Genomic DNA, 14,571 nt, shown 5'->3' with positions numbered 1-14,571 from the left:
TATGACTATACCTTATTAGTGAAATCATTCCTCAGTCAGAGTGACCGTTCTCTTCGGTTGTAGTTTTACATGATATGGATTTGTCTGACTTGTTGCCATGACAACAAATTCATATATTTTTTCCCCCCTATAGTCAGTCATTATTATTATTATTATTATTCTTCAAATGCTTTTCTCATAATGAGAAACAGCATCCATGATTCGAATAAGTTCACGATGAAGCTTTTAGGAAAAATCCCATGTTAGAAGTGTTGTTTAAAAACAATACACAGAACAGTTTTTTTCTCGTGTTTATATTTTTACACCCATTCCTTTTTTTTTTTTATAGCTTTAGCCGTTTTGAGTATTTTGTTCCATCCATATTCCAGGGTTTATAACACTATAATACAGCTGTAATACACACTGACAAGCACTTTGAAGTAAGATGTTCAGCATGAAGGACTTTACACTCAGAGCTCGAACATCCTCTCACACGGTTGTGATGTCAAAAAAAAACTGGAATAAAGATTTTCATCAGTAAATTGGTTCAATTCTCATTTGTGGGCTGCAGCAATATTTTGGGGTCTGAAAGCTTTTATTACACTGAAATGCCTCTATCTGCTACATAGATGCTACTTTTTCCACATATTCCAGAATTGTTCTGGAGCGGGAGCACAGGGTCAGCCATGATACAGCGCCCCTGGAGCAGAAAGGTTAGGGGCCTTTCTCAAGAGCCCAACTGTGTCAGCTTGGCAGTGCAAAGGATTTACTGCTGGGGATCCCAATCTCCTGATCAGTAACCCAGAGCCTGTGGGGGAGGTGGCAGCTTAATGTTTAAAGCATTGAATGTCTAGAGTTCAAATCTCATCCACACCAAGCTGCCACTCCTGGGCCCCTGAGCAAGGCCCTTAACCCCTGTTGCGTAGTTGTATGTCGTTCTGGATATCAATCGCTGAGACTGGCACATACAGAGACCATGCCTTTGTCAGGGGTAGTTTAGTGGTATATATTTGGACTTCTGAATAAAAGGTAACGAATTGAAATCCCATTCCTGGGCCCTTGAGCAAGGCCCTTAAGCCCTGCTGCGCAGTTGTGTCAATAAGATGTGTAATAAGTCATTTTGGATGTAACTGTTTTTATTTTATATGGAGTGACTTTTTGTTTGTTTAAATGCATGTATTTTATTTTGCTCAATATTTATATAATTAATATATTCAGTAATAAAGGAATAAAGTTCAGTACTATTTTACAGGGAGTGTTTCTTTTTGTCCAGTATCCATTTTTAGTTGATTAATCGGTTGTCAGTAATCTTGGAGTGCAGGTTATCTGAATATAAACCATCTTAAATGTTGAAATACAGAATACACGGACTTGAGCTGATTGGGAATGAGCCAGAAGCACGTTTGGGAGTTTTATCTTATTAAAGAAGCTCCTTTCTGAGTAGCTGCTCTACTCAATTCCCTTCATCAGCCAGCAGGGGGAGACATCCAACAAAACAATACACGGCTAGACAAACAGGAAAAACCCAACACAGCTGAATCTTGTGATTCTGTACCATGAAACATCATGTCAAACATTTTTATTCATCAAAAATGCAACTGCAACAAGCATGTATCAAAAAGTCTGTACGACAAAGCCTTTACAAAATGGCTTGACATGTAAGTCTTCTCCCCAAAATGGCTGTTACAACAAATTGTAAACAGGTTTTTTTTTTTTTTTTTTTTTTTTTAAATTATCAACAGTCTTACAGCACTTACAACAAAAATACAAATTAGCTAAAATAAAAAGGGGGGGAAAGCACCTGCTCTCTTTCAAACTAGAAAGAGATGCGCAAAAAAAAAAAAAAATCACAACTGCACATCTGTACAGAGTAAAACAAAACAAAAAACAAGAAAATGGAATGCTCAAAGTTAAAAAAAAAAAAAACTCCAACTAATTATTAAATCAATTCATCAGCCATATATTAATATTTAAAAGAAATTTCTCCCATGACAGAAGACTAAGGGCTGGACGAGAATCAAACAGAGGTGATGATGCGCTTTAATGAAAATACAAGCTGGTTTGGTCACTTAGCTTTGTGCATAGTTTTAAGGCATCGTTTTTGAAGCGTTCTTCCGGGTGGAGCTCGACTGCGGTCGAGACACATTCTGAAAGGGAGTCTAGATCTACATCTGACGTCTGCGCTTACCAGACGACAGGGGAGGGGACAGCTACCTATAAAAGGCACCTTTCTCTTCCTCTTTTCTTCCAGCGGAGTGATGAGCAGGTTTGTGAGACCCTGAGCGAGATCCGTGGAGATTCCGGTCAGCTACATGTCCTGTGTGGCACGAAGGCTCGATCCAGGGCTCAGGAGGAGAAAATGAGTGGAGTGAGAAAAGAGAAAATCTGCAAGGAGTGACTGATGGGAAAGTGGGAATTTATAGTTGGGGGAAGAAAAGAGGAAAGAAGATGGAGGAGAATAAAAGGATAAAATGGTGGAGATAAAATGGGAAAGAAGGAGCAACAGGTGGAGTGATGGTGAGGAAAGGGAGGATTAGTGGGTGGCAGGATGGAGGAGAAAGAGAGGATTGGGTGGAGAAGATCAGTAATGAAGGAAGGATGAATATGTGTAGTGATGGAGGAGAAAATGAGGATCAGGTAGAAAAGATAAGTAATGAAGTGAGGATGAGTGTGTGGAGTGATTGAGGAAAAAGAGGGGTTCAGGTGAAAAGATCAGGAATGTAGGGAGAATGTGTGTTTGGATTGATGGAAAAGATCAAGAGGGAAAGAAGGATGAGTGAGTAGAGGGATGGAGGAGAGCGTGAGGTTCAAGTGGAGAAGATCAGAAGGGAAAGGAGAATGAGTGCGTGGAGTGGAGTGATGGAGGAGAAATAGAGGGTCAGGTGGAGAAGATCAGTAATAAAGTGAGGATGAATTTGTTAAGTGATCAAGGAGAAAGAGAAGATCAGGATGAGGGGAGGATGATTGTGTGAAGTGGAGATGGATGGAGAAGATCAGGAGGGGAGGGAGGAAAGCCGGGCCCTGGTCTTTTCACAGCAGAAGCAGCTGCATGTTCGAATCACGTGGCACCAGAATCTGGAGTGCAGGGAGAACATTTCACAACGGAGCACAAAATGGCGCTTGTATGGCATCTGGCATTTCTGACTGACTCGAGTGCAGTCCCTTGGTAAATTTTTTTTCTTTTTCTTTCTTTTTTTTTTTTTTTTGTTCAGTACATCAGCAGTAACACAACAGTTCAAAACATGTAAAAGTGGTTCTTCACATCTGTGCTTCAAGGCAAAAAAAATAAAATAAAAAAATAACAACGAACAGAACCAACATGATTCATTTATAATGACGACAACAAAAAAAGACAATCTGTAAACAGTCTTCGTAGAGGCAGCAAATGACTGGGCTCTTCACATTTGTCTTTTTTTTCTCTTTCAGGTTTGTACACAAGAAGGAAGAAGATTTGTTTGCAAAATGCACCAACACACACACACACACACACACACACACACACACACACACACACACACGTGCGCGCATGCACACACTCACCGTCTCTTGGTGCAGTTGTTTAAAAACATGTCACGGGAATACTCTTGGTGTTTGAGCAAGTCCGTAAGGGGTGGGGTTTTGGGGGATGTGGGGGGAAATGGCACTTTTGACCCAGTAAAAGGGATCCGTCGGGATCAGCGTTCCCCAGCCCCGAGCCGAAATGGTTCGGCGACGTTCCGCACACCGAAGGATGAAAACGGACCAAAAACCCCTCAAAAAATTTAATAAATAAAATGACTTTAAAAAAAAATAAAATGTGTGTAAGAGTAAGAATGAAAATCGCAGCAGTAGCTGAATGAGGTATCCATGTATTGCTCTATGTCAAAGGAAAAAAAATTAAAAAGGGTGTTAAAATTAAATAAATTAAATAAATCAGTGGTTGGTTTGAAATGGGAGGTGAGCAAATCAAAGTGATTGAAGCTTGAGGTTGGACGGGGTGGGGCGAGGCAGTGTCAGGACTCGACGCTTCCCTGAGGTAAGGCTCTGGAGCCGCTGTCCTGCTCGAATTCGGCCTCCTCGGGCTGCAAGGCCTTCCAGCTGGCTTTGTTCAGGCACAGGTGACCCAGCATGGTCTGAGAGAGACGCGTGTCCGAAAAACGAGCCCACTCGGCAAACAGCGGCTCCACGACGTAAGTCATGAAACCTGCAAGGTCGGGGAAAAAAAAAGAGGGGTCAAGGTCTTCAGAACACACCATTTTTTTTTTCTTTTTCTGAATTAAAGGGTTTTTTCATATTTCGCTATATACAAGTTTGGACACTTCATCACTGTCCTAAAGTGCATGTTTTAGGAGTCAGGATATGTTTACATCATCAGAATATTTTCATTTCGGGAAAATTTGACTTCATTGAATTTTAGCGTCTAACACATCACTCTGTATTCCACTACATTTCAGGAACACTTGTCGTCCCTCATGACTCGGAAGTGAAAACAAACGGCATTAAATGAGAACCTAATGGCAAGATCACCACCACAGGAGTAAGTTCTCTCGCTGTGTGTGTTGGAGCACTTTTGATAGATACTAAACACTGCAGACCTAGAACATCCCAAAAGAGCTGCAGTTTTGGAGATGCTCTGACCCAGACGTCTAGACGTCAATTTGTCAAAATCGCTCAAATAATTACGCTCGTCCATTTTTCCTGCTTCTAACATCAGGACAAAATGTTCACTTGCTGCCTAATAAATAAATCCACCCGCTAACAGGAGCCATGATGAAGAGATTATAAGTGTTCTTCACTTCACTGCTCATAATGTTATAATGCCAATGTTATGCCTGGTATATGTATATTTTTCATACTCAAGTCAATTCATAGGCATGACCTTTTGTACTCAGACAGAAATGTAAAGGAGGAGTTTTACTGAAGTCATATTTAAAAAAAAAAAGGGGATTAATACTTTTACTCAAACTCAAAAATGATGTACCAAATCAGTCCCTAGAAAATTTAATGAAATTTGATGAATAAACGAACATCAAACGTTAAATCTGTCCATCACACTGATGCTTTGTTGCTTTTTTTCCTTGCTACATGTACTACAGTCTGATCTCCATATTCCCTTCCTTTCACATCATGTTCAGAAAACTATTTCTGCCATGCAATCTAATTTCAAAACGTGAGGTGCAGCAGTTAAAACAATGCATGTTAACCTGCTTAGTATCATTCGTTTGGGTCGCCAGTCATAAAGGCGTTAACACTTTTCAGAAATGTTAGTGGCACAAACAGGTGATAAGATCGGCGTGTCGTTCTTGATAAGAGGTCTAGACTTCCTTTTGTTGGCTTTGATGTGTTTGACCAAAAAAAAAAAAAAAAAAAAAAAGAGCCTGTTCGGCAACAAGTCCTTCGTTCGCGTCCTTCACGGCGTCTGAGCTCAAGGTGACTGCTATTAAGATAATCGCATTTGATTTCAATCAGAGCGATTGACCGAGTGCCATCTCCTGATAACGTAAAGACAGTGACACACAATCTGCTCGTCCTGCTCTTAAATATTTCGTGTCAGATGCCTGCGGTTTGTCTGGGTCAGACAAAAAAAAAGATGGCCTTGATTGGCACAAAAGACTTTGCCACACATATAAACAAGTCCCTGTGTGGCCGCGCTGTCGCCGAGGCACTTACCGATCTGAACATCCGCTATGGAGTTGGTGTCGCTGTCACACAGGGGGCTCACTTCCAGTTTGTGCTTTTTCTCTATGTCTCCTAAACAGAGCAGGAAAGCAAAGGCGTCACGTGATCAAGGTCGAGCGAACAGATCAGTAGTGAAAGCATGTGGAGGTGTGTGGAGGTACCTTGGTGGAAGAATTCCTCAGTCACCTTTTCACTCCACTGCTTGCTGAGTTCCCAAGGCCTACATGGGTTACAGATGTCTGCACACTTCAGGGCCATCTGTGTACACACACACACACACACGAGCACTTTGATAAATAAACTACCCCTTTATTCCACGTCCCACCTCACAGCTTGCTGTCTTTCATTGCACTTTGGTTCTTGCTCACCTGCAGGATGAAGTGGCGGTGAGAGGCGTTTCCCAGACACAGCTCCTCTTGGTCCAGGTGTGTCCTGAACCTGGACAAGTATTCATTCTGCCTGCTGATATCTGTAGCCAGAATCAGAGACCCCAATTGTCTCTCCATGTTCACACTGCGCACATAGAGATCACGATGTCAGACAAAGACATGGGTTTTACTGCTTCTGGAGCTTGGCAGCGTAACGCATGTGGGAATACCGACCTGTCCTCTGCAGGAAGATGGGAGAAGAGCTCGGTCTCTCGTAGCAAACCCACTGCGGACCTCCAATGATGGTTCTCCAGAACTGAGGTATTCTATACAACCACAACCACACACATACACACGTTCATGTAGAGTTTAAACATTGGACCTCTTCACATTTTTTTAAGGCTCTGGCATGGAGGAGTTGGTGTGGGATCGATAATGATCTCGAATGTTAAGCTACTTTATGAGTTGCTCAGTAGCTCCTGGTTCCACAACATCAACTGACTGTAGAAAACTGTAGAAAGGACATTACTCATAATTACACACACCCTATTGCTCATGTTAGTTCTCACTCTCCAGTGTTTTGTATTGCTTTGAAGATTTATAATTACACTCTTAATATCACCCAAATGAGCATGAGGTTCCCTTTTGAGTCTGGTTCCTCTCAAGGTTTTTTCCTCGTAACATCTAAGGGAGTTTTTCCTTGCCACAGTGGCCCCAGGCTTCATCATCAGGGATAAACACACATCAGTCACTTTTATTCTTAAGTTCTGTAAAGCTGCTTTGAGACAATGTCCATTGTGAAAAGCGCTCTAGATATAAACTTGAAAACACATGTGGTAAAGAGCACTGGATTAAGACTTAGTATACGAGGCAGCTCTTAGAATGCACTTCACCAGTGGAATACACTGCATCAATGCATCTGCAATGTCTGTGTTCGATTACGATTTTCCATCTGGAGATCTTTCATTAGTCTGTTGTTTTAAAAACATCTCCTTGTGCCAGTTCAGGCTCAAGAATAGTAAAGACCCACCTCTTCCTGAAACACTCAAACTAGCTTTCCCCACTTTGCCTTTGTTGTAGGTTGATGGTATATTAAGTTTGTAATTTAGCAAACCAGTATTGATTTATTCATCGATAGAGACTCAAAGCACTTTTGTACGTCGCTCTGGAAAAGGGCGTCGACTAAATGTTGTAAATGTAAAATGTAAGAACAGCCATTTTCTCATGGAAAGAAAACACATGGTTCAGTATCAAATATGTGCTAATTGATGTGTTTGCTAAGGATCTACAGCTGGTTTTAGCTTCTAAAAGAAGTCTCAGGGCAGTTCCTGAATCAATAAATTCAAGGTGTTGCAAGTATATGGGACATTTTTGGAGTTTTTTAGGGTTTAAAACAAGTTCACACTGAAACAATTTCCACACAATTAGCCACGCCCCAGGGTCAAAAACTCCAAAATATTCATTTCCCTGCGCCACCCTGTAGCTATGAAAAAGCTCGAAATCTGTTCTACAGGATTCAGGATACAAAATCTCTCCGGCCAGCTTCGAAACGTAAAACAATTTACTGAGACCGTCACTAGTGTCTATCTCACTCCAATGTGTTTCCTGTTATATGTATAGTTTTGAATTTGCATTAAAAAGTCATCCAGCTGAGATGCTTCCAAGTTTTACTGACAGAATAACAGCTGCCCTTAGACCTCAATTAGTAAACAAGTCTTTTGTTCTTTTCTCAAACCAGGGAAATGTTTGTCACACACACACACACACACACACACACACACACACACACACACACACACACACACACACACACACAGAGGATGTAGGCTCTCACCCTGTACAGAGAGGCTAGGTAATGGTTGGTTTTGATGAGGAAAGGCTGATTGACCCCAGGGTGGTCCAGGTCATGAGTGGCTGCTGCCAGCAGGCCCAAGAGGATATCACAGGAAGTGAGAGACTTGGCAAGCTGCAGAGAGGACACACACACACACACACACACACACACACACACACACACACACACACACATTACAAAATCATCCAGGACACATGTGTTAAGTCATATTAGCTCCTTAAAGCGATCATGTACCTTGGGCTCCTTCAGGTAACAGTGCATGGCCTGGGTCACGTCAGCAGCATGGACAGAGTTATGGTACGGGTTGTGATTGTGGTAATCCTCCTGAACCAATACTGAGAGGAGCAGAAATAAGGTGAAGTCAAACCATGCCTCAAACAGTTAATTTCAAGATGGAGGATATTAAGGCATTGAAACTTTTTGTGGAAGTGGAAACTGTGCCACCTGCAGTACCGGAGCACTTACACGTTGCTGAAAAATTGATCAACATTTCTGTTCTGTTTTATGTTTCGTTTCTTATTTGTTATTGTAATGCTTTGTTGACGGCAGTTTCTAACTCCACTTTAAACAAAATGCAGGTAGTTTAAAATTCTGCTGCTCGAATTCGGATAATGATCAGGACAGCTGAACACATTTCTCCAGGTTTTAAATCCTTGCACTGGCTCCCTGTCAAGATTTCGAAATTCTGATTAGGCACTCGTATAAGGCACTACATGGTATGACCTCGCATTATCTGTCACAACTTTTAACCGTTTACAATCCTAGGTGTGATCTTTGATCTGCTGATTCTGCACTATTGATTGTTACTCCTACCCGTCTACGCTCTATGGCTGTCTGTTCCTCTTTCCCATGTTGCTGCTAACGCACCAAACACTTTACACCCAGGACTGTAATATTGATTATAATTATTATTATTAGTTATTGGTCAAACTTGTGCAATATTTCCTTATTCTGACAATCCGTTTTGCACTCTACTGTTTGCACCAAGATCCAAGTTCCACTGCAGATATATTTCACTATACATATTTTCAGAATATATTGAAGTGCAATTATATATATATTTTTTAATTTTTACTTTTCTTATTGCTGCTGGTCTCTTGAAGTCTCAGCACCAAATATAATAAAATGTAATAATAATTTTTTGTAAAAAGGTTTTGTAAGGATTGTAAAGTGCTGTTTTCCTTTTGCATTTGTTGCAGTAAAATGTATAAATTTCAATATTACATTTGCATGTGATGATTAAACAAACCAGGAAGTAAAACGACCCCCACATCATTTTGTCTTGGATGGAATCTGACATGTACGTGTGTGTGTGTGTGTGTGTGTGTGTGTGTGTGTGTGTGTTTACTTCTACTACAACTGATTTTTTACTCACCTAAAAAACGTCGTACTTTAACCATGTCTAACTGGAAGAGCTCAATTAAGCCGTAATGGTTAAGAAGATATAAGGTCAAGTAGATGAGACTGCTTCCTGAAAAGAAGAAAAGAAGAAGAAAAGAGAAACATGCCGCTTAACCCGATGTACAAAAAGCAACATTACACATCAGGTGCGTTTATCATTTGATAAAAGAATATTCACTCAGGATTCAGAAATTAATATGTAAAAAGGTTTCTCCGATACGTCTTACTTTTAATGTACAACGTGTAGTATAAGTGTTGTACTGCCAGCTTCATTTCTATCAAATACGACATTCACACGGGTTCATTATTCACATGCGGTTTCTGGCCAGCAGATGGAAGTGTTGATCAAAAACACAGACCAGTCACATCACTGAGGCTCTAAATAGGCGAATACCAGTATGATGCACAAAAATTCACACACACAAAGACACACACACTGACACCAACATAGAGACACATGCAAGCACCATAGACCTGAATGCTTTTAAAGCACTTACCATTTGTCAGTCTGTCGAAGAGGAAAATATCAAAATTCCAGCTTCCAACCTTTTCCAGCATACACTGCGAAAAATACGAGCGAGAAATTAAAACACAACAACAAAAAAAAGTCACTGTCATCACTGCAAAACTACACCACTGCATCATCTACATCACTGCAAAAACCACACCACTGTATCATCTACACACACTGCATCATCCACATCACTGCATCATCCACATCACTGCATCATCATCACTGCAAAACTAAATCACCGCATCATCATCGTCACTGCATCATCTACATCACCGCATCATCATCACTGCATCATCTACATCACTGCATCATCATCACTGCAAAACTAAATCACCGCATCATCCACATCACTGCATCATCATCACTGCAAAACTACATCACTGCATCATCTACATCACCGCATTGTCTACATCACCGCATCATCATCATCACTGCATCATCTACATCACCGCATCATCACTGAATCATCTACATCACTGCATCATCATCACAGCATCATCCACATCAATTCATCATCTACATCACTTCATCATCTACATCACTTCATCATCTACATCACTGCATCATCTAACTCACTGCATCATAACTGCATCATCCACATCACTGCAAAACTACATCAATGCATCATCCACATCACTGCATCATTATCACTGCATCATCTACACACACTGCATCATCCACATCAATGCAAAACATCACTGCACCATCACTGCAAAAATGACATCACTGCATCATCTACATCACCGCACCATCTACATCACTGGAACATCATTTACATCACTGCATTACATAAAACTGCATCATCTACATCACTAATCTACACACTTCATTCTGATCTATTATTTTATTTTATTTTATTTATCTATTACAGTTTAACTCCAACATTTCTCTTTAAAAACGATGGCTGGAGTTAATAATTAATAAATTAAAAAAAAAACAACAAAAAATATTTGGTCTTGTTTTACAGCCCAGTAAAGAACAGGAGCAGTCGTGCAGCACCGACTCGTTATCTCTTCCCATGCAAAGAGTCACTTTGAATACACGGATGAGCCCCAGATTTGCATGACATTTACATTTACACTCACAGAACAAGTCCGTAAGTCTTCTGTGTACTGGTGCGTACTGGGCCATCATGGTCACAAGCCATCCCACTGTTCCATTATTAATCACACTTCCGTGCGTGTGTGTGTATGTGTGTGAGAGAACCATGATGTGTGTATTTTAGAAATGAACACACACCTTGGCCTGTCCGCAGTAATCTTCATCTAAGATGTGCAGAGGGTTCAGGTGCGGAGCTCCCCGCAGTAACCGAGACGACAGGAGGTGACGCTGGAAACTGAAAAACCTGCGGATCCTTCGAGCTGGAATCGATCCCGCTGACTCGGCACGGGCTGAACGAACACACACACACACACACACACACAGGGTAATGAAATCACTAGTGCACCATGCATACAATCTTGCATGCGTTTAATAAGTTAGAGTACAGTAAGTGTGTGTGTTAAATTCTCTTGAAGTTTTTATTTCACCAGAACCCTTTCATAAACTGCTCAGTAGCTCTAATTCTTTATCAGTCATTCCCTCTGACCTGCATCGACTCTTCCCAGATGAAAAGTTGCACCGCACATGTTTTAAAACTTAAAGCTCAGACTTTACTCAATTGCTTCAGTGGATTTGGATCAGATTAAACCCTGGGAGATTCTTTTTGGTAACTTTTACTCATGTCATGTCTGTCTTGTCCTACAATGTCATGAAACAGCATGTAAAGGTTTCGGTTTTTGCCTTGTAAAGTTATTATTACTTAATAAAGTTTATGTACCGGGTAAAGTTTTCTTTAAAAAAAAAAACAGGAAGTGTGCTGTGTCCAGAATATGAACATACAAGCATTCGAGACGAAACTGAAGTAAAACCACTGAACTATTACTTTAATTTGAAGAGAAACGAAACTATTGTCTCACGCAGCAATCTAAAAATGTTAGCGACCCTTGGGGAAATGCTTTTCTCTCATGTTTCAGCTTCCTTTCATTCCACCATGACAAATCTGATGTCACTCAGAGGCCCAAGGCATAAAGTTTCTCACGAAGAGAGACGGCAGGTCATAAACCACCGTTACGGTAAATAACCTGAGGCGGCCCAGTGTGCTTTGTGAATTAAAGTGAATGAGGAAGGTGATTGATTAACACTGCATTGTTATGCAGACTCAAATGGGTTTGCCGTTGGCAGAGGACACGAAGGGGCCGAGTGCTGACGCAGCGACATGCTCAAAACCACCGCTGCAAGGCACGAAAAGTTCAACTCCTTCCCGGCGTAGATACAATCTGGAGTGTCTTGGATAAGAAATTATACAAAAATATCCATTGAAATCATAGAAACCTCTCATAACCTCCCATAGAAACCTCTCATAACCTCCCATAGAAACCGTCTATAACCTCCCATAGATACCTCTTATAACCTCCCACAGAAACCGCCTATAATCTCCTATAGATACCTCTTATAACCTACCATAGATACCTCTTATAACCTACCATAGATACCTCTTATAACCTCACATAGAAACTGTCTATAACCTCCTATAGATACCTCTTATAACCTACAACAGAAACATTTTATAACCTCCCACAGAAACCGCCTATAATCTCCTATAGATACCTCTTATAACCTACCATAGATACCTCTTATAACCTACCATAGATACCTCTTATAACCTCACATAGAAACTGTCTATAACCTCCTATAGATACCTCTTATAACCTACAACAGAAACATTTTATAACCTCCCACAGAAACCGCCTATAGATACCTCTTATAACCTACCATAGATACCTCTTATAACCTACCATAGATACCTCTTATAACCTACAACAGAAACATTTTATAACCTCCCATAGAAACCTCATAACCTCATATAACCTTCCATAGAAATCTCCTATAACCTTCCATAAAAACCTCTTATAACCTTCCCATATAAACCTCCTATAGCCATGGTCACAGTATTCACAGTACAATATTGAGGTTATGAATGAGAACTATAAAGGTTCCTGGATGATTTGCATTTTGACCACACTAAAACCATCAGGGAAAATAACAGAATTTCCCATCACCTGTAAGCATTATGTGGCCATTGTGTGGCCCTGTGCTAAGACTCTGGATTACAGATCAGAAGTTTAGAGTTTTAAGCCCCAGCACTGATAAGCTCCACAGTCTTCTCTGCTCCAGGGGTGCTGTAACATAGCTGACCCTGAACTCTGACCCCAGCTTCCTAACAAGCTGAAATTTCACTGTGCATCAATGTATATGTGGACACTAAATGCCTTTAATTGAAGTTATTATAAATATCATGTTATTAGTGCTTTAAGTAAGTGTTTCTTCTCCAATATAAAGTTGCTAATCACGTTGTTTGACCAAATTAGTTGTGTACAGTACGAAAAAAAAAAAAAAACGTCAGCCTCTGGAGCAGGAACTAGTGTCTTCCCCTGATTTTTCCCTGAATGCGAGTTTCATTCTTGAAAATGTTTTTGTCCAGCAGTGTGCACCTTCCGGAAAAATCTGAAGATTTCTCAAGCTAATTTATTAACCACAAACTACGTCAGTACACTCGCCAGAAGCAACAACCATCTGCTACTGCCTTCCAAGCTTTATTTTTCTCTGTAACTGTCTCTATGCATGTTTAATGAGAGGTCCTATATGACAGTGTAAACTGGTAAGAGATTTTTTTTTCCTCCAGTTTTTGCAAGTCAAATAGTGAAAAAACTGAAGAAACGCTGGACCACATGATTGGAGCAGGTTGCTTGGGCTTTAATGTGTATAATTTGCTTAGAAATTCGCTGTCTATTATCAATGAAATGTTGAAATGAAATGCATGGAATATCCAATCTATTCTACAGAATATTAAAAAACTGCAACCCGTAGACACGATGTTCATTTGTTTGTGGAATATTTGCGAGTGTATATGTATTCATGCAGCATGATATAAAATAGCACTTCTCCTTCTGGTACTTACAGTGCAAAGTGCGGAAATCGACACCCAGGTACGGGTGTGAGCCTCTCCGTTCGGGTTCAAATCCTACCTGGCTCCTCACTCTCACATCTCCTAGAAGGCATCAACAGAAACTCCCTCAAGAGGTTTGTTAGCGCACAGAGCAAGGCCTAGCCTGGTGCTGAACACACACACACACACACACACAAAACACATGCACACACACGTGCACGCACGCTCGCGTAGCCAAAACGTGGGAAGGATTGTGAGGACAGAAAGAAAGTGAGTGTGAGAGAGGAAGAGAGAGAGAGAGAAAGAGAAGAAGAAGAGAGCATGCAGCTCCATGCCGGGAGGAGAGAGGCATTAGTATTCAGACTGGCACAAGCAAAGTAAACGCCAGGAAAGAAAGGAAAGTCTGTGCCTCAGCCCAAGTCAGAATGAGGGGGTGAGGGTGGGGGGGAGGATGTCAGAGGGACTCAAATGAGGTTGGCCCAAGCTCTCAAGTTACATCTGTTAAATTCTCATTTAATAGGCCTTTTCATGAGACTGTGTATTGGGGACAAGAGGAAGGGGGAAAACAAAAAGAAAATGTAATTATAATAAATAAATAAAAGTAAATAAATAAAAAAAGCTTGCATAGACTTCTACAGAGTAATGCAGCCTTTGACAGGTCAAGTCACTAGTGATTGGTGTACATGTGCATTAAATAAGTGAATAAATATCAATAATTCAATAAGGTAAACAAGTAAAATAAACAGGACAGCCTCCCAGCAGTACATTTACTTACTTGAAAACAGCTGTTTGAATATTACACAAGCCC

The 14,571-nt window shown here is 40.7% G+C and overlaps 1 protein-coding gene across 6 annotated transcripts in view; it reads right to left on the bottom strand.

Annotated features, from left to right (window-relative positions):
- Positions 1-1,526: 1,526 nt before the first annotated feature.
- The window catches only part of pde7a (phosphodiesterase 7A), a 35,821-nt gene continuing 22,776 nt past the window's right edge, over positions 1,527-14,571 (bottom strand). For 2 of the 6 annotated variants that reach the window (XM_046833486.1, XM_046833490.1), the window contains exons 3-14: positions 14,539-14,571; positions 13,776-13,865; positions 11,015-11,166; positions 9,759-9,822; positions 9,236-9,331; positions 8,095-8,195; positions 7,840-7,971; positions 6,240-6,331; positions 6,006-6,150; positions 5,799-5,895; positions 5,629-5,709; positions 1,527-4,162 (exon numbers count right to left, since the gene is read on the bottom strand). In XM_046833486.1, the coding sequence (XP_046689442.1) occupies positions 3,972-4,162; positions 5,629-5,709; positions 5,799-5,895; positions 6,006-6,150; positions 6,240-6,331; positions 7,840-7,971; positions 8,095-8,195; positions 9,236-9,331; positions 9,759-9,822; positions 11,015-11,166; positions 13,776-13,865; positions 14,539-14,571 (1,274 nt within the window). In that variant the 3' untranslated portion in view covers positions 1,527-3,971. The remainder of the gene's footprint in view (positions 4,163-5,628; positions 5,710-5,798; positions 5,896-6,005; positions 6,151-6,239; positions 6,332-7,839; positions 7,972-8,094; positions 8,196-9,235; positions 9,332-9,758; positions 9,823-11,014; positions 11,167-13,775; positions 13,866-14,538) is intronic. The other 4 variants (XM_046833488.1, XM_046833492.1, XM_046833487.1 and 1 more) reach the window with 3 other exon arrangements.

Source organism: Silurus meridionalis, chromosome 21 (assembly GCF_014805685.1).
Source record: "Silurus meridionalis isolate SWU-2019-XX chromosome 21, ASM1480568v1, whole genome shotgun sequence".
Lineage (NCBI taxonomy): Eukaryota > Metazoa > Chordata > Actinopteri > Siluriformes > Siluridae > Silurus > Silurus meridionalis.
Note: the sequence above shows the minus strand (reverse complement) of the source record. Positions and strands in the feature narration are given on the sequence as shown.